At 36.1% G+C, this 18,522-nt stretch overlaps 1 protein-coding gene across 1 annotated transcript in view; it reads left to right on the top strand.

Moving 5' to 3' along the window:
• IL1RAPL2 (interleukin 1 receptor accessory protein like 2) overlaps positions 1-18,522 on the top strand; it is a 47,363-nt gene that overhangs the window by 12,748 nt on the left and 16,093 nt on the right. The window contains exons 3-4 of the mRNA XM_024750546.1: positions 3,723-3,868; positions 12,571-12,714. Coding sequence (XP_024606314.1) covers positions 3,723-3,868; positions 12,571-12,714 — 290 coding nt within the window. The remainder of the gene's footprint in view (positions 1-3,722; positions 3,869-12,570; positions 12,715-18,522) is intronic.

The raw sequence follows: 18,522 nt of genomic DNA, 5'->3' as shown, positions 1-18,522 counted from the left end.
TATCATTTTTTTGATTGAAAGCCAGATGTGATGTATCAGATAAAAGGAACTGAAGTAAATAGGTCTTTATTGTGAGATTTTATGTTTATGTGGCTAGGAGTTAGGCTGTATTTACTGTTTTCTATAGTCATAGGTGTAAGAGGCTAAAATTTCCTATAATGTACTTGTTTATGTCTCCACTGTTTCTTTCAGTTTTCATAGAGACTGCTTCTTAAATAGGGTTTGAGCTTTGCAGGTTTTTCAGCTGAAAACCTTTGTAATCATACAGGAGCTTGATTGGTGTGGTGGTAAGTATTCTATAATCCTATGGTAAAGTCTTAGTCTTTCAATGAACCTGTACCTTCAGGCTGTGACCTTTACAAGTATTCCTCAGCTTTCCTCCTTTTCTTAGATGAGATAGGAAGGCTTCAGGAGGCTGGAGTTGGATATTTCTCTTCCCCCAGTAAAACCCAAGTAACTTAGGTTCTGTTAAAGAGTTTCACTTGAGGGCGTGCCTTTGTGCCTGAGTGCTCTGGGCTCATTTCAAGATAGTTGCTTTTCCCCTTCCTGTGCCAAAAGCATAAAGGATTCTCTGATCTTCACCCTGAAACTCTGGACAGGCTCTTGGAAGCAAAACTCATGAAAGTACAGGGTACCCCTAAGATTAGATCACATGGAGTTTTGTTTTTTTTTTTAACTCTCAATCTAGTCCATATTGGGCCTACAGAGACTCATCAATTACATTTTAAGTGTTTTTATTCATACTGATTCCTGCTCCTGGGTTTCTGCTCCCAGTACGCTGTGATTCTCAGTATTTGTCTAGCTATCTCAAATTTAGGGGGCAGGAGTTTGCCGTGTGACCTCAATTCTCTGATTGATCTACGAAAAGTTGTTGACTTTTATTTTGTTTGCTTTTTCTCTTGTAAGGATGAGAGTGACAACTTCTAAACATTTTCTAGTATTACTTTTTAATAATAGGTCTTAACAATAAAACTTTTGAAACTAGTGATTTCTGTCACCTGAATTTAGTATTTTTTTATTTTGCCCGTGTTCACTGTTGCCTATAACTTGCCTTCAATATTAATCCTTGGAATGAGATACTTCTGAAGTTATTTGAAGTATATCCCAAGACCCCCCTATTTGTATCCTCCATTCCAAAACCAGTCCCTTCAGTGTCTCTCTTTCATTTTGCAAAAACCTGTTCCTATCTTCCCTCCTAGAAAACACTTCCTTCTTCCTTTTGTTTAGGCAGAGTCTTCTCAAGCCTTCTCCAGCTAATTTAGTAAATAATAATCTCTCCCTTTTTTGAAATTCCATTGTAAGAATGACTGTACCATCCTGTTTTACTTCATTCCGCCTATAATTTTTTCAGCTGTGTAGATTTTGTCTCCTTGTTTAAATTTTAATGCTTACTGGGAGCAGGCACCTGGTCGTTTAGTGCTTATACTGCTCTTACACCAAATACCTATCCCAGAGCTAGGCACTCAGGGGAATGACAAAGAATAATTGATAGATTGTTACATATCAATATTTGCTAGGAAATTGTGACTGCTCTGCAGAGTGATTTATAGACATAAACACCAATTTTCTCTTTAATTACAAAAAAGCAGGTCTCCTCTAGATTTTCAAGAGCTGATAATTAAGACACCTCATATATATTAATAGATGAAGGATCATTTTTCAAATCCTCTCTCTAGATTCTTTCTGCAGCCTGTGAAGAGCTGTTTTTGGAAGCTGCATTAGAAATGAAGAGGGAAAGGCTTTGTCTGGAGGGACAGGATCAGCTTTCTGCCTTATGCCTGGCAAAGGCTGTGGCTGCCCTACATGTGAAGCTTTAAATCAAACTTAATTTGTGGTGCTTAAGCAGCTTCTGGCCTAAAGGGGGTTATCCCATAGCAGGTCACACAGAACTAAAAAAATTGAGTATAGTGTGATATACACATAGCAGGGGGAAAATAGAGTAAAATTCAATATAAACCATTAGGACAGTAAATTCCCAGTTTTCCTTGTTTAGGTATGTGTTGGGAGAGGAGAAAGAGAGGAAAACTGCAAGTTTAGCCAGGAAGAAAAAAATGAATAGACTACCAGTGAAATATGGTTAAGAAAATTCTTATACTAAAGAGACTTACTCAAGTTACCAATGCCAATATTGTCAACTCTCTGATATGTATATTATTGGAAGGTAACAGAAATAGGGTTAATTTTAAAAGCATCTCTATTTGGGATATAATCTGGTTTTAGGACTTCAGTATGGGAGATTCTCAGATTCTAAGAACTCCCTCTCACCAACCCAACTTTAAGTCTTTCCTTCTCTTAAAGGGGAGCCAGAAGAGATTAATCCAAACCAAATTGAAATATCAATAAGTATAAATACAAATATGTTTCGAGGAGCCAAAATGTATAAACAGTTTACCTTTGGATAATGAAATGTTGGTGTTTAATAACATTCATTTGCATTTGCATATGCCATTTAATCTTGAAATCATTTTGCCCATTTTACCCCCACAACAAAGTTAAGTATGGCAGGTATTTTTCCCAACTTAAAGATGAGTTATATTAAGATGCCACTGAGTTAATTACTTTGTAAGAATACAGCTTGAGCTTGTAAGTGGGAGGCCCATATTTATAACCCAGTTTTCTCTGAGTACAGTTGTCTTTTCCAACTTTATGCTAAATGCCAGTAAATCTGAATGTTCTTCTCTGCCTTCCTAACCAGGTGTCAAAAAGGAGATGAGAATTACTTTAAATGCCCCAAATGTTCCATCTTGCAAATTCATGTATTTAACAACCTCACTCCAGAACTTAACAGCAGGCTTTCCACTATTTAGACTCACAATTTTCTCTTTCTTTGGTCAAAACCAGGAGTTAGAAAGTAATAGTAGGCAGTGTACCTACTTTCACCTCACCCAGGAGGCAGCTGGCCATTGGCAAGAATATAACTCTCCAGAGAAACAAGAGGCACGCTCCTCAGGAAAGGTTCCTGGCAACTCAGCTCCTCTGTGAAGAACAACTGTTACTGGCTATTCAAGAACCTTTGCAACTTCACTTGAGAAAGCAAAAGGCAGCACTATGAGAAAATGTCACATAGGGCAGTTCCTCCTAGGGGCATGGGAGGGTGTGGAGGGAAGGAGAAAGACAAATGGCGAGCAATGTCGGGAGAAAGCAGGGCCATGGTAGGTCATTGGAGGATTAGGGGTATATACCTGCATTGGACAGAAGGCAGGAGAAAGTAGAGAACAGGCTTCTCACCGATATTTGGAGATAAAAGGCCACTAAACACCCTTAGTTTAATTCTCATAAGGCAGTCATTTTCAAGGCCCATTTCTTTACCATCTTACCCCCTGTTGTCAAAACTCTAGCCTCTGACATAAACTACATTTCTACAGACATTTTTCCCTTCATGCCGTGTTGCAAAAATCCAATTTGTTTTCATAAGCTCAGCTTAGAATATGGAGTCCAACGTCTCCTCCTCTTTGCCACACAAATCATATTGGCTTCATTTATTAAAGCCTAGTGGCAAGATAATATTTCTTTTTGCTGAGTGAATTCCTCACTTTTTTCATTTTCCATCTGATCTTTGCATTAAGAGTCACTTTTTGTGTTTTCTTTTCCAAGTTTCTGCACATACACCCCGTCAGGACTCTCCAGCCCACTGGAGACTACATAACCATCTTTAGTCCTTGCATGGCTGGGCTCTCCCCAAATCAAACCAATTCAGCCAAGAATACTTTCCTTTATTTCAGGCTCCTCAAAGAGCATCTTGGAGAAAAAGAAGTTGAGTTGGCACTCATCTTTGATTCAGTGGTGGAGGCTGACCTGGCAAATTATACCTGCCATGTGGAAAACCGAAATGGACGAAAACATGCAAGTGTTCTGCTGCGTAAAAAGGGTATTTTTTTAAATAACTGTTACTATAGTTTGTTTACCTATCAAGTAACTATTGAAGTTAGGTATGTTTCCTGGCCTGATTTTATCATTTAGTATAAATGTCTATTAAACATTTTGTCTTTTTAAGGAAATATCTCTCTCTTGCTGTGGATATTAGCATAAAATTCCTATGATCTTCCATACCATTAGGAAGTGGATAAATGAAATGAAATGTTGTTATTTGTTAAATCCAGTGAGATGAAATATACCTTGGTTATAAGTGTTACATAAAATTTGATAGGCATTGATGTTAAACATTTTCTTTATATTTCACTTCATCCTATATTGCTTAAATTAAATAATAGGGGTTTTACTATTGGATGAGAAACAAAATCACTTCTTTATTCCCTGACTAAAATATAAATAAAAATAATAGATAGTATCATATAATTTTTACAATTATTATAATAAAGATCATGAACAATATTTCATGATATGACCTGGTGTTGAAGGCCTTCAGCAGGTGCATATATTTTTAAATACTTTGGCATTTATGTAGATCCCTCTCTAGAGTTGATTCCATATGGGGTGGAAATTGTATATAATGAGCAAAGAAAAGAAACTATAAATTTACAAATAAAATAGATAAAAACAGACATAGGAACGACAATCCCAGCTGCTGGAGCAACTTCTGAGATTGGCTCTTACCATGAAATAACTCCTGATTACTGCAAAAGGCTAAATACTTTCTGTATGTGTGCATCTGGCAAAGGTTTTGTAAATGTAACAGAACAAATGTTCTCAATCAGTGTTCTTTTTGTCTAGGCTATAGAGCTAGAACAGATTCAATCAGCAAGGTCACTAGTTGTACCTTGTAGCCAAGATGGAATTTCTATTTTCCAACCAGCCCTAATATATAACCTTGACCAGCAGTTCTAGGAGAAGCAGGGAAATGTCATTATTCTGAGAATAATGCTTTTATCTCTCTAGCACCATTTCTTACTCTGTTGGACTTGATTTCATCTTAAAATAATGGAGTATTTAAGTATAGAGGAGTCTAATATAGAAAGTGAAACTAGGAGACCCTGCTTCAGGAGATCCCGGTTCAGCCACTGCCTTGGCTACCTACTTCAGTAGGACTAACTTGTCTGATTAGACATCCTAAACTTTAGTTTCCTCATCTATAAAATAGGGGTAAAAATACCTACCTTGTAGAGTCACTTTAAGGTTCAAATAATAATGATATGGTGTGAAATATACCATGCTCAAACAAGATTTGTTATTAAATGGAATTTGGATAACTTGTACCCACTAAGCAACCACTTGTCCACCTACTTGAAAGGCAGACATTGATTATGTCCAGATACCTTCTTGCAAGGATCGCTTTGTTCCTGTCCATCTCAGTCTTATTTTAGGCTTAGAGATCCTCCAAGCCAGACTCTGCTGCACCTCTGTATCCTCAGCAACTTGGGCAGTGTCTGGCCACTAATAGGCACTTAGAACTCATTCTGGTTAATAAATGAATAATGGTCTCTTTTATTATTGAGGATCATGTATAGCAAGCATCGTGTTAGGTACTAGGGAATAGTCATCCCCAAGTCTGTGGGGGGCTTATAGTCTTCAGGGCAGTGAGGGTGCAAAGAAAGACAAAGCTCAAACATGAAACAAAAAATTGCGCAAAATGTGTATGGTGTTACAATTAAAAGCCTGCTCTGAGGAAAAATAATGGGGGTCTTACCATATAGTCAGTCAGTAGAGACAGAAATAGCCTTGAGTTTTAAAATAAATCCATTTCCCTTTAATAAGTAAAGCAACCACTAGCAGCCCTTCAAATTTCTAATAATCTGACACTAGAAACCAAGGTACGCTGCAAAATTGCTGCCTCCCATGGCTTCTGCAAGGAAATGTGTCTAAATCATGAATAACTGCGAATATTAATTCTCATCTTCCTAATCGTTAAATATTAGAGTTCCCCAGGGTTCAGGTCCCCTTTTCTCACTCACTCCCTAGATGATTTCAATTCCATCTCCACCTCAGTTTTGCTTACGATTTATATGCTGACATCTCCCAAATTTATATCTCTAGCTTGGACTTCTCGCCTAAACTCCGGAGTTGTATTCCTAACTGCCTATTCAGCAACTATTCAAAAACTCCACTAGTAGACATATCTAGCAGGCATATCAAGCTTCACTTGTCCCACACAGGATTCCTGATTTCTCCTCCCTATAAACTTGATCCTCCAGTTGCCTTCTTCATCTCCATCACCATCCTTCCAGTTGCTCAGGCCCCAAATCCTTGGAGTCATCATTGACTTCTTCTTTTCTCTGCTCATACGCTATATCTAGTCTACCAGCAAATTCCATGGCTCTACTTTTAAAACATATGTACTCTGAGCACTTTCCCCATCTTCACTATTATCATCTGAGTCTAAGCCACCAGCATCAATTGCCTGGATCACTGCAATAGCCCCGTGAACGGTCTCCCTGCTTCCCCCTTTTCCCCTCATAGTCTATTCTCATCACAGCATCTGGAGTGATCCTTTTCATATCTAGGTCAGATCATATTATTTCTCTAATTAGAACCATCCAATTACAGAACCCTCACTGTTACACTTAGAATGAAACCCCAAATCTTTGCCATGGCCTTCAAGACATTTCTGATCTCATTTTCTACCACAATCTGCCTCAAACCTTGCACACACTAGCCTCCTTTCTATTTCTCACGCTCACCGAGCACAGTCCTGGCTCATGATCTTTGCACTTGCTATTTCCTCTGCCTGAAACACTGCTGTTTCCCCCAGCTGTTCCCATGACTCATTCCCTCTTTTCATACAGGTCCCTGCTTAAATATTACCTACTCAATAGGCCTTTCCCTGGCCACTTTTTATAAAATAGTACTACCCAATCATTTTCTTTTAAAAAAATTTTTAGCTTTATTGAGGTAAAACTGACAAATAAAATTGTATGATATATAGATATATTAAGTGTACAATGTGATGAGTTGATATATGTGTACATTGTGAAATGACTCCCCACATTGAGTTAATTAACACATCAATCACCTCACACATCTACATTTTATTTCTGTGTGTGTAAGAACATTTAGGTTGTACCTTCTCAGCAAATTTCAGTTATACAGTACAGTGTTATCCACTACTGTCACCATGTTATACATTAGATCCTCAGACCAGATTCATCTGCCTGAAAGTTTGTACCCTTTTACTAACCTCTCCCTATTTCCTCTCCCACCGTCCATCCCCTGACAACCACTTTTCTCCTTTCTGTTTCTGTGACTTCAGCTTTTTTTTTAAGATTCCACATATAAGTGATACCATGCACTATAATATTTATCTTTCTCGCTCTGGCCTATTTCACTTAGCATAATGCCCTACAGGTTCATCCATGTTGTAGCAAATGACAGAATCTCCTCTTTTAAGGCTGAATAATATTCCATTGTGTATATATGCCATATTTTCTGGATCCATTCATCCATCGATGGACTACCCATCACCTTCTTTTCCCTCTCACTTGGCTCTATTTCTGTTTATTGTATTTACTACTATCTGATATCATATTACATACTTGTTTTCTTCTTGTCTCCCCCCCCACCCCACCCCCACACTAGGATGTAAACTTCATAAGAACAGGGACTTTTTCCTGCCTTATTTACTGCTGTATCCCTAGCACATAGAATATAGTAAGTGCTCAAAAAAATTTGTTGGGCGAAAATGGTCCTCCTAGAGGACAGGTGCAATAGGATAGAGGATGGGTAACGGGGATTGGTAAAGAGAGGATTTCCCTGAGATCTGGCCTTGACTAGTGTCTATTCTGGGTTATCTGAATGCATTTCTCTTTTCAAAACATTCAATTTCCAGATTGGGGGATAAAAACTCAAAGACATTAATAGCCAGGTAGATATTGAAATTAAAAGAAAAAGAGGGCTGGATATTAAACACAGGCTAGAGAAAACATGCCTTTCTTTAAAGGGCAGTCACTATTCTTTTCTAGATTATTGCCATGCTTGCTGAAATGTGAACCTAAGGATATGAGAGCTTCAAGGTTTTCAAGTGAAGTTGAAAGTCTGGATATGCAATATTTTTATTTTAAAATATTAGTATCTACTTTTTGGGAAACATATAGACCAACAAAAACCTTTTTTCTGGCCCATTGTATACCAGTTTGTACTCTCTGTTTTAGGTAGCATTTAAATTTTTTCACTGCGCTTTGCAAAAGGATGCAGTTCATCTTCCCTTACTCCATTTTCTTTAGGAGCTATCGACAATATGGTAGAGGTCCAGAAAAGAACAATAAGCCCTATGGTCCTGATCCAGCATATTAAATCAGACTGAGCTCTGGCTTGTATTGCAAAATTTCAGTTATTTCCTTTGGAGTTGAACCTTTCAGGCTTTATCACAACATAGCCTGGCATCAGTAGCCACAGGATTTCCACCTGGAATATAAGTATGGCTCGTTTTATGGAACAATAACTTCCTGATGATCTATAAGTCAAATATCAAAAATGCCATAAGTGATCATTATAGAGAAGAAACATTTCATGAATCCTTTCACAAAGTGAAAAGGCCTTTCGTAAAATGAAAACTCATGTCTAATATATGCAATTAACAGGGTCAGGCATTCTCAAAGCAAGATGTCTCTTACCTATGCATCTTCTACCTTCATTTACTAACCTGCTATGCCCTCACTGTCCAATGAACTATTTGCCAACAAGTACAGCTAACATTTTAGTAAGAAATTCTTTTTTTTTTTTTTTTTTTGGTGAACCAAGACTCTGAACTTAATGCTAGGAAAATTCTGATAATTATGCCTTCTCTGTATATACTCCCTTTCCCACAAACAGAGACATATCAATGACTCTCTCTTTCTCTTCATTCCTAGTGCTACTGCCCCACCCTGAACCCCCAACCTGTATAGGAGACCCTCAGGTGGGCTCTCCTAACCTGCTTCCCAACTTATGAGCAAGCTCAGAACAGTTCCAGTCTTCCTGCACTCCAGTCCCTTGACTTCAGCTATTATTTGTCCCATTCTATGCTGTCTGATCTTCATGTTCAAAGTGAAGAACTAGCTGGGTTCAAACTAAGAAGGTTAAAAAGAACTACACTTGTACTTTGGGTGCCTGGAAAAGGTTACAATCCCATAAATATTTGCTCTTCTGGCTATCTCTATCCTTGTGAAGCGTATACACGACACAGTCCAAATAAAATGACTTCCACCTTCTCAGTCAGGAAATGTCCCTAGAAGTATAGATCCTGCTGAGATGGAAAATGGCAGTTGAAAACAGAAGACAAAAGAAAAGCTAGGTGTCAACTGGGTGATGGCAATTCTGCCCTCTGATTATAGGATACATGTTTCCCTTTTAATGTGACTGCCTGTGCTGAATCAAAGAATACTGGTTGAGTCTCAGGGACTCGGTCCACAGTTTTCAATGTAAACAGCCATCACTAGGTAATATCTTTCAAAGATATTTTTATAAAATGGACCCCAAAACCACAAAGGTACTTTTCACACCACAGTTTTCTTCCATATATTTACTGCTGAAAAAGGTGTCTGCTACTTGGGAGCACAAATTGTTCCTGCTGCTGAAGTTTTCCATCTACCTAATAGCAACTCTACTCTGTAAATAACATAGAAATTGCTGGAAAAAAATCCCATTCAGTGACTTTGAAAACAGTTGAAAGCTGTTCTGACCAGAGAGTGAGACAGAGGGAGAGAGACAGAGACAGAGAGTTAACAAAATTACAACATTAAATGAACATTTTACAACAGGAAAAAAATGTTGAATCAAGTCAATCAATGACCTAAGATCAAAGAGAATTCAGTTTTCAGAGTAAACAAAAAAAATCATATTGCCCTGTCAATTTCACACTGGCTAGAAAAACAAATACCGTATGCTAATATATATATATGGAATTTTTTTTAAATGGTTCTGAAGAACCTAGGGGCAGGACAGGAATAAAGACACAGACATAGAGAATGGACTTGAGGACAGGAGGAGGGGGAAGGGTAAGCTGGGACGAAGTGAGAGAGTGGCATGGACTTATATACACTACGAAATGTAAAACCGAAAGCTAGTGGGAAGGAGTCGCATAGCACAGGGAGATCAGGTAGGTGCTTTGTGACGACCTAGAGGGGTAGGATAGGGAGAGTAGGAGGGAGATGCAAGAGGGAGGAGATATGGGGGTATATGTATATGTATAGCTGATTCACTTTGTTATAAAGCAGAAACTAACACACCATTGTAAAGCAATTATACTCCAATAAAGATGTTAAAAAAATATAAAGACACTTGATATTCTTTTTTTTTGAATAAAAAAAGAATGCATAATTGATAAAACAGTAAGAAAACAAGCAAAGGTTGTGATACTGCAGCCCCACAGAGGTCTCATAAGCAAGCCTGCCTTACCACCCACATAGAGACAGGCAGTGGTTCCTGGGGAGTCGTTTTCTATAGGGAGGGCAGGAGGCAGAGCTAATATGAGGTAGGATTATTTTTACCTGAAATTTTGTGGCTTAATTTTCCAAATGACCACCTCTTGCAGTAGGCATGACAGAGATAGATTCCAATTTCCTATCCCTACTCATTATGTGGCCCCTCATAATGCTCCTTATTAATATATTTTGTCTCTCACAACAGCTTCACTTCCTTCTTTTTTCTATCCTTCTCCCTCTCTCCTTACTGAAAAATAATACATTTATATTTCTTACATTTCTACTCAGTGACTCTCCTCATTGGCCATGCTGTCTCTGGCCACTACCATCTTCTCTATTACTCCACCTACTTTAAAATACCAAACTCTCTATCTCCCTAAAAAACCTAAAACTTTTCATATGCTGGACTCCAAGGAGCCCCTCGTTCCTTCTTGATATAGCTGCAGAATTCTTCAATACTCTCCAATAAACTGTCTGAGATCTGCTCGGTCCTATCATTCTGCCTGGCAATTGTAGTTTAGCTTCTTTCCTTGGAATTGAAAGGGCGGAAGAATCCAAAATTCACCGCAGGTCACATGTTCTTGAAAAGCATTACCAACAGTTCTATGGAGGAAGAGGGAGAAGGAATTTCATCGTCACTTTCCAGAGGAGCTTACAAAACTGTGGTGTAATAAAAAGAACCTTAAATATGAAGTTAGAATATCTGGGCTCAAGTCCCATCTTGGCCACTTCTTAGGTGTATGACTTTGGGTAAGTGAATTAAACTACTGAGTGTTAGATTCTTCAGTGATGAATTTGGACCAACAATTCTTGCCCTAAAGGATTACTTAGAGAATAGATAGTAGACTGGTAGAAAATTTTATCTACAATATACATTACTTGTAGTATATATTATATATGTTCATCTTTTTTCTTAATCTTATTGTTATACTGAGCCTAATTCATCTTGAGCAATAAGCCTATATAGAGACAAGGGACAATCCCAGGGAAAGGCTCATGATTTTACTGTCAAGAGACCTTCAAGAATGGCAGTCTGTCATTGTCATCAATTTGATTTTGGCAGTACCCCAGAATTGATCCATCCAGGGAGGCTGATTGATGCCAAGCAAACTCATAAGCAACTGATGTACAAACTAAAATACCACTCCCTTTTTCAGTTTGTAGTTACATGGTAAGCTGAATTAATAATAAAAGAATCACTTGGTAATTATGGAATTAGATTAAGGGGAGCTTGGCTAATTTTTAAGATAGTTTTATCTGTATTATGTTGAGACCAGTGAATTTCCCTGTCACACAGTGGAAAATATCTCTGGTCTAGTGTCTTCCAGATTCAGCATTTCTCCTCTGGACATTGCTGAATTCATATTCTAAATTCTTCTCTGACTTCCCCTTTCTCTAAATTCCATGATGCTATCCCCTCTTTTGATGATACACCCTAGATTTTGTTAATATCACCAATTAAGCTACATGTAGGTAACTATTTCCTGGGCCTAGGATATACTATGTCTCCTTCCATTATGTGTTGATTTAATTGTTCCAACTCTCAGAGTTCTAGGGGTGCCCCACTGGAAAAGCCTAAGGCTGCTATCAGGTAGCCTGGTGTTGGCTGAATAGGCCAAGTGATTAGCCTAGATTTCTCATTCTCTTTTAGCCCCATTGGGCATATTATATCACATACAAATTATAGTCATTTATTCAGATAAGTAGGGGAAATGGATAAGCTAATTTCCCCTGCCTACCTTCTATTGGATTATGTTCTACTGTGGTTAAATGAAACAGTTAAATCCTGTAAGCTCATTGGATTTTATTTGATTCTGAGAATAATTTTATGATGCTGTTCTCCTGTAGAAGAATAGCGCCTGTGGCCTAAGAAGTATTAGATTGTAATCTTGCTAAGCCAAAAGATAATTTAACAGAAACAACAAAATATTGGACCTGAACCCAGTAAAAGGCAGCTCTAATAGTTTCCTGAAGTACACTTAAAGCAAAAGTATACATGTGAGGTCTAGATGTGTTCAAAACAAAGTGGGAGAGACTATTCTTTTTCAGATAGACATCACTTTCAACAGTAAAATTTTTCAAATATTTAGAAGAGAGTTAATTTAACAAGAAATTGATTTACACAAATGTATCAAGAACGCGTCTACTTACTGCATTAAGCAAGAATCTTCTGTAAAGAAAAACAGAATGGGTTGTACATCTTAGAGACTAGAAATATGGGAAGTTCCTCAGTGTTGCTGATTTAATTACCTTTTCCTGTTTATTTTATTTGTTCCAGATTTAATCTACAAAATTGAACTTGCAGGAGGCCTGGGAGCAATCTTTCTCCTCCTTGTACTGCTCGTGGTCATCTACAAATGCTACAATATTGAATTGATGCTCTTCTACCGACAGCATTTTGGAGGTGATGAAACTGCAGATGGTAAGCTATCTCTTATTGTTCAAATTCAATTAAAAGGCATGAATTTGTGATTAGGTAAGAGAATATCCCTATTTTTAGGAGATACATGATGAAAAATTTAGAGTTAAAAGGCTATGACTAATGCAACTTACCCTCAAATAGTTCAGAAAAAAATGGTATTAATCTATCAAGAAAGACAGCAAAGGGGAGAAAATATTAATAGATGAACCAGGGTAAAGAATATATGGGTGTTCTTTAAAATAGTTTTATTTCTTGAAATTTATTTCCAAAAAAATAGTTTAACAAGGAGATATTAGTTGGTCAGGAGATCAAACAATTGCCGTCAAAGCCCTTTCCCTTATTAAGAAAGAAATCAAGAATCAATTTCATTTTTTTCTTCCAGAAAATTCAAATTTAGGCACAGATTATATTTAGCTCTTCCTGGCATTGAAAAAAACAAATTATTCAAAAAACATATTAAAAGCTATGGAGATACTCATTTTAAAGCTCATAGTACATCTGGACTGATATATTTTGGATGATTGTAGCACAATTCTCAAAGGTGACCTCAATGGAAAAAAATTCAGAATGTGGCTTATAATTTTCTTCTGTTTGCCATTTATGGCCCTTGAAAATCTTATATATGAAATATCAACAAAACATTGTATTGAGCCTTGTTTCTTTGAACATTCAAAAATGATTTAATTTTTCAAGACAACAAATTATCATATTTCCAATCAATACCAATAAGAAATCATGACATATCACTCCTTATGCATACAGTCCTCACCCACAAACTACTATAAGCCTTGGAAACATGTGTATGGAATGCCTTAGGTAAGCCAAGATAAAAAAGAAGTTCAATTGTAAGTCATTACTTTAAAAAGCCAGATTTAAATTTTAATTTTCATTCTATTGGAATAATGAAAGTTAGAGCTTTTGTTTGTTTTGAGATCCTCAAAGGAGAGCAGTTTATGATTTTGTTTTATTTTTATAGTGATAGGAGAAAGGCAGAGTGGCGAATGTAACATCAAAATTTTTGAAGAATCTTTGATTTTGGTCTTATTGTTACTATTATATGAACAATGATATGAGTGTGTTTTAATTGACTTTTATGTTTTCACAGTAAATTCGAGAAATGCTGTTTGGTGAATACATATGCATGCTTATTATCAAAGCAGTGTATTTACCTAATGATTATAGCAGCCTATTTAAAAGTACCAAAGACCCTTATTTAGATATATCTTCAATATGAGAAATTAGGGCCTGTTCCGATGATAATTACATGCTCCAACAATATGTATGAAAATGTAGTCAATTACCTTCAGTTTCTGTATACAATAATTAATATTGAAAGATCTGACTTCTTAACCTGCACACATAAAATAATGAGATGAAATATGCTATTGAGGAAAAATTCACTGGTTCCCAAGTGCCAACAAATGGCTAAAGTATCTAACTGGGAATGTTAAAGATGCATTGTCTATATGAAAGTACATGAAAGGGAGTCTGCTCTGATTCATTTGCTTTAGGTCATGATTACAAGCAATTTGTTAATACTTTCTGCAAGAGGTGATATAGTTTATGAAGTTAATCTGAAATAATTACTTTCATCACCCATATCCAATAATCCAGGCTAACTGATCAGTTGTAGTACATATTTGTAAGATTAAATTCATGCTAATATCATAGGACATTTTGCATCTATATCTCCAATGTGGCCCATGTGGCCAAAGATGACAAGTAATCTAGAGCATTTTGGTTAGAGAATTGTGTGTATTGGTTCCAAACCAATTATCTTAGGGAAAAATTCAATTGGGGGAGAACTTCAAGGATTTTCAGCAGGAAGGATAATTAAAATAGTTTATATTCCTACATGGAAACTTGGACTTTAAACACACAATCTCTGTACTAGCTGAATAGAATACTAAAAAGTCAGCAGATATGTAGTGAGGATGAATAAATGAATATTAAAGCCCTTCTAGAAATATCCAGTTTCATGATGCCAAATGTCAGCTGGATAGCCTACTGAATTTTCATTTCTTTATTTAAATATTTTGACATCTCATAGACACACCATAGTTTTACCCATGTACTTTTTGTTCATGTTTTCTCTTGGATTCATATCTATGGTAGCATTTCCTGAAAGTTCTTATAAAAATGCCATATTTTTTATAAAATAAAATCTATCAAACTGACTTCTTAAACATTTTTGATATAATTCATTTCATTTCATCAATGATTGCTTCGTTTATTTGATCTTTGAATTATGCAGTCATTAAATACTTATTAAGTGTCTACTGTGTGCCAAGCACTATGAATGATGTATATACTTACATATATTCTTCACCTGGATTAACCCTACACACACACACACACACACACACACACACACACACACACACACACACACACTGGTAGTTCCCAGGGAAAGGCTCATGATTTTACTGTCAAGAGACCTTCAAGAATGGCAGTCTGTCATTGTCATCAATTTGATTTTGGCAGTACCCCAGAATTGATCCATCCAGGGAGGCTGATTGATGCCAAGCAAACTCATAAGCAACTGATGTACAAACTAAAATACCACTCCCTTTTTCAGTTTGTAGTTACATGGTAAGCTGAATTAATAATAAAAGAATCACTTGGTAATTATGGAATTAGATTAAGGGGAGCTTGGCTAATTTTTAAGATAGTTTTATCTGTATTATGTTGAGACCAGTGAATTTCCCTGTCACACAGTGGAAAATATCTCTGGTCTAGTGTCTTCCAGATTCAGCATTTCTCCTCTGGACATTGCTGAATTCATATTCTAAATTCTTCTCTGACTTCCCCTTTCTCTAAATTCCATGATGCTATCCCCTCTTTTGATGATACACCCTAGATTTTGTTAATATCACCAATTAAGCTACATGTAGGTAACTATTTCCTGGGCCTAGGATATACTATGTCTCCTTCCATTATGTGTTGATTTAATTGTTCCAACTCTCAGAGTTCTAGGGGTGCCCCACTGGAAAAGCCTAAGGCTGCTATCAGGTAGCCTGGTGTTGGCTGAATAGGCCAAGTGATTAGCCTAGATTTCTCATTCTCTTTTAGCCCCATTGGGCATATTATATCACATACAAATTATAGTCATTTATTCAGATAAGTAGGGGAAATGGATAAGCTAATTTCCCCTGCCTACCTTCTATTGGATTATGTTCTACTGTGGTTAAATGAAACAGTTAAATCCTGTAAGCTCATTGGATTTTATTTGATTCTGAGAATAATTTTATGATGCTGTTCTCCTGTAGAAGAATAGCGCCTGTGGCCTAAGAAGTATTAGATTGTAATCTTGCTAAGCCAAAAGATAATTTAACAGAAACAACAAAATATTGGACCTGAACCCAGTAAAAGGCAGCTCTAATAGTTTCCTGAAGTACACTTAAAGCAAAAGTATACATGTGAGGTCTAGATGTGTTCAAAACAAAGTGGGAGAGACTATTCTTTTTCAGATAGACATCACTTTCAACAGTAAAATTTTTCAAATATTTAGAAGAGAGTTAATTTAACAAGAAATTGATTTACACAAATGTATCAAGAACGCGTCTACTTACTGCATTAAGCAAGAATCTTCTGTAAAGAAAAACAGAATGGGTTGTACATCTTAGAGACTAGAAATATGGGAAGTTCCTCAGTGTTGCTGATTTAATTACCTTTTCCTGTTTATTTTATTTGTTCCAGATTTAATCTACAAAATTGAACTTGCAGGAGGCCTGGGAGCAATCTTTCTCCTCCTTGTACTGCTCGTGGTCATCTACAAATGCTACAATATTGAATTGATGCTCTTCTACCGACAGCATTTTGGAGGTGATGAAACTGCAGATGGTAAGCTATCTCTTATTGTTCAAATTCAATTAAAAGGCATGAATTTGTGATTAGGTAAGAGAATATCCCTATTTTTAGGAGATACATGATGAAAAATTTAGAGTTAAAAGGCTATGACTAATGCAACTTACCCTCAAATAGTTCAGAAAAAAATGGTATTAATCTATCAAGAAAGACAGCAAAGGGGAGAAAATATTAATAGATGAACCAGGGTAAAGAATATATGGGTGTTCTTTAAAATAGTTTTATTTCTTGAAATTTATTTCCAAAAAAATAGTTTAACAAGGAGATATTAGTTGGTCAGGAGATCAAACAATTGCCGTCAAAGCCCTTTCCCTTATTAAGAAAGAAATCAAGAATCAATTTCATTTTTTTCTTCCAGAAAATTCAAATTTAGGCACAGATTATATTTAGCTCTTCCTGGCATTGAAAAAAACAAATTATTCAAAAAACATATTAAAAGCTATGGAGATACTCATTTTAAAGCTCATAGTACATCTGGACTGATATATTTTGGATGATTGTAGCACAATTCTCAAAGGTGACCTCAATGGAAAAAAATTCAGAATGTGGCTTATAATTTTCTTCTGTTTGCCATTTATGGCCCTTGAAAATCTTATATATGAAATATCAACAAAACATTGTATTGAGCCTTGTTTCTTTGAACATTCAAAAATGATTTAATTTTTCAAGACAACAAATTATCATATTTCCAATCAATACCAATAAGAAATCATGACATATCACTCCTTATGCATACAGTCCTCACCCACAAACTACTATAAGCCTTGGAAACATGTGTATGGAATGCCTTAGGTAAGCCAAGATAAAAAAGAAGTTCAATTGTAAGTCATTACTTTAAAAAGCCAGATTTAAATTTTAATTTTCATTCTATTGGAATAATGAAAGTTAGAGCTTTTGTTTGTTTTGAGATCCTCAAAGGAGAGCAGTTTATGATTTTGTTTTATTTTTATAGTGATAGGAGAAAGGCAGAGTGGCGAATGTAACATCAAAATTTTTGAAGAATCTTTGATTTTGGTCTTATTGTTACTATTATATGAACAATGATATGAGTGTGTTTTAATTGACTTTTATGTTTTCACAGTAAATTCGAGAAATGCTGTTTGGTGAATACATATGCATGCTTATTATCAAAGCAGTGTATTTACCTAATGATTATAGCAGCCTATTTAAAAGTACCAAAGACCCTTATTTAGATATATCTTCAATATGAGAAATTAGGGCCTGTTCCGATGATAATTACATGCTCCAACAATATGTATGAAAATGTAGTCAATTACCTTCAGTTTCTGTATACAATAATTAATATTGAAAGATCTGACTTCTTAACCTGCACACATAAAATAATGAGATGAAATATGCTATTGAGGAAAAATTCACTGGTTCCCAAGTGCCAACAAATGGCTAAAGTATCTAACTGGGAATGTTAAAGATGCATTGTCTATATGAAAGTACATGAAAGGGAGTCTGCTCTGATTCATTTGCTTTAGGTCATGATTACAAGCAATTTGTTAATACTTTCTGCAAGAGGTGATATAGTTTATGAAGTTAATCTGAAATAATTACTTTCATCACCCATATCCAATAATCCAGGCTAACTGATCAGTTGTAGTACATATTTGTAAGATTAAATTCATGCTAATATCATAGGACATTTTGCATCTATATCTCCAATGTGGCCCATGTGGCCAAAGATGACAAGTAATCTAGAGCATTTTGGTTAGAGAATTGTGTGTATTGGTTCCAAACCAATTATCTTAGGGAAAAATTTTGTAGTGAGGATGAATAAATGAATATTAAAGCCCTTCTAGAAATATCCAGTTTCATGATGCCAAATGTCAGCTGGATAGCCTACTGAATTTTCATTTCTTTATTTAAATATTTTGACATCTCATAGACACACCATAGTTTTACCCATGTACTTTTTGTTCATGTTTTCTCTTG

The sequence above is a fragment of the Neophocaena asiaeorientalis genome, unplaced genomic scaffold (genome assembly GCF_003031525.2).
Source record: "Neophocaena asiaeorientalis asiaeorientalis breed wild unplaced genomic scaffold, Neophocaena_asiaeorientalis_V1.1 scaffold390, whole genome shotgun sequence".
NCBI classification, from domain to species: domain Eukaryota; kingdom Metazoa; phylum Chordata; class Mammalia; order Artiodactyla; family Phocoenidae; genus Neophocaena; species Neophocaena asiaeorientalis.
Note: the sequence above shows the minus strand (reverse complement) of the source record. Positions and strands in the feature narration are given on the sequence as shown.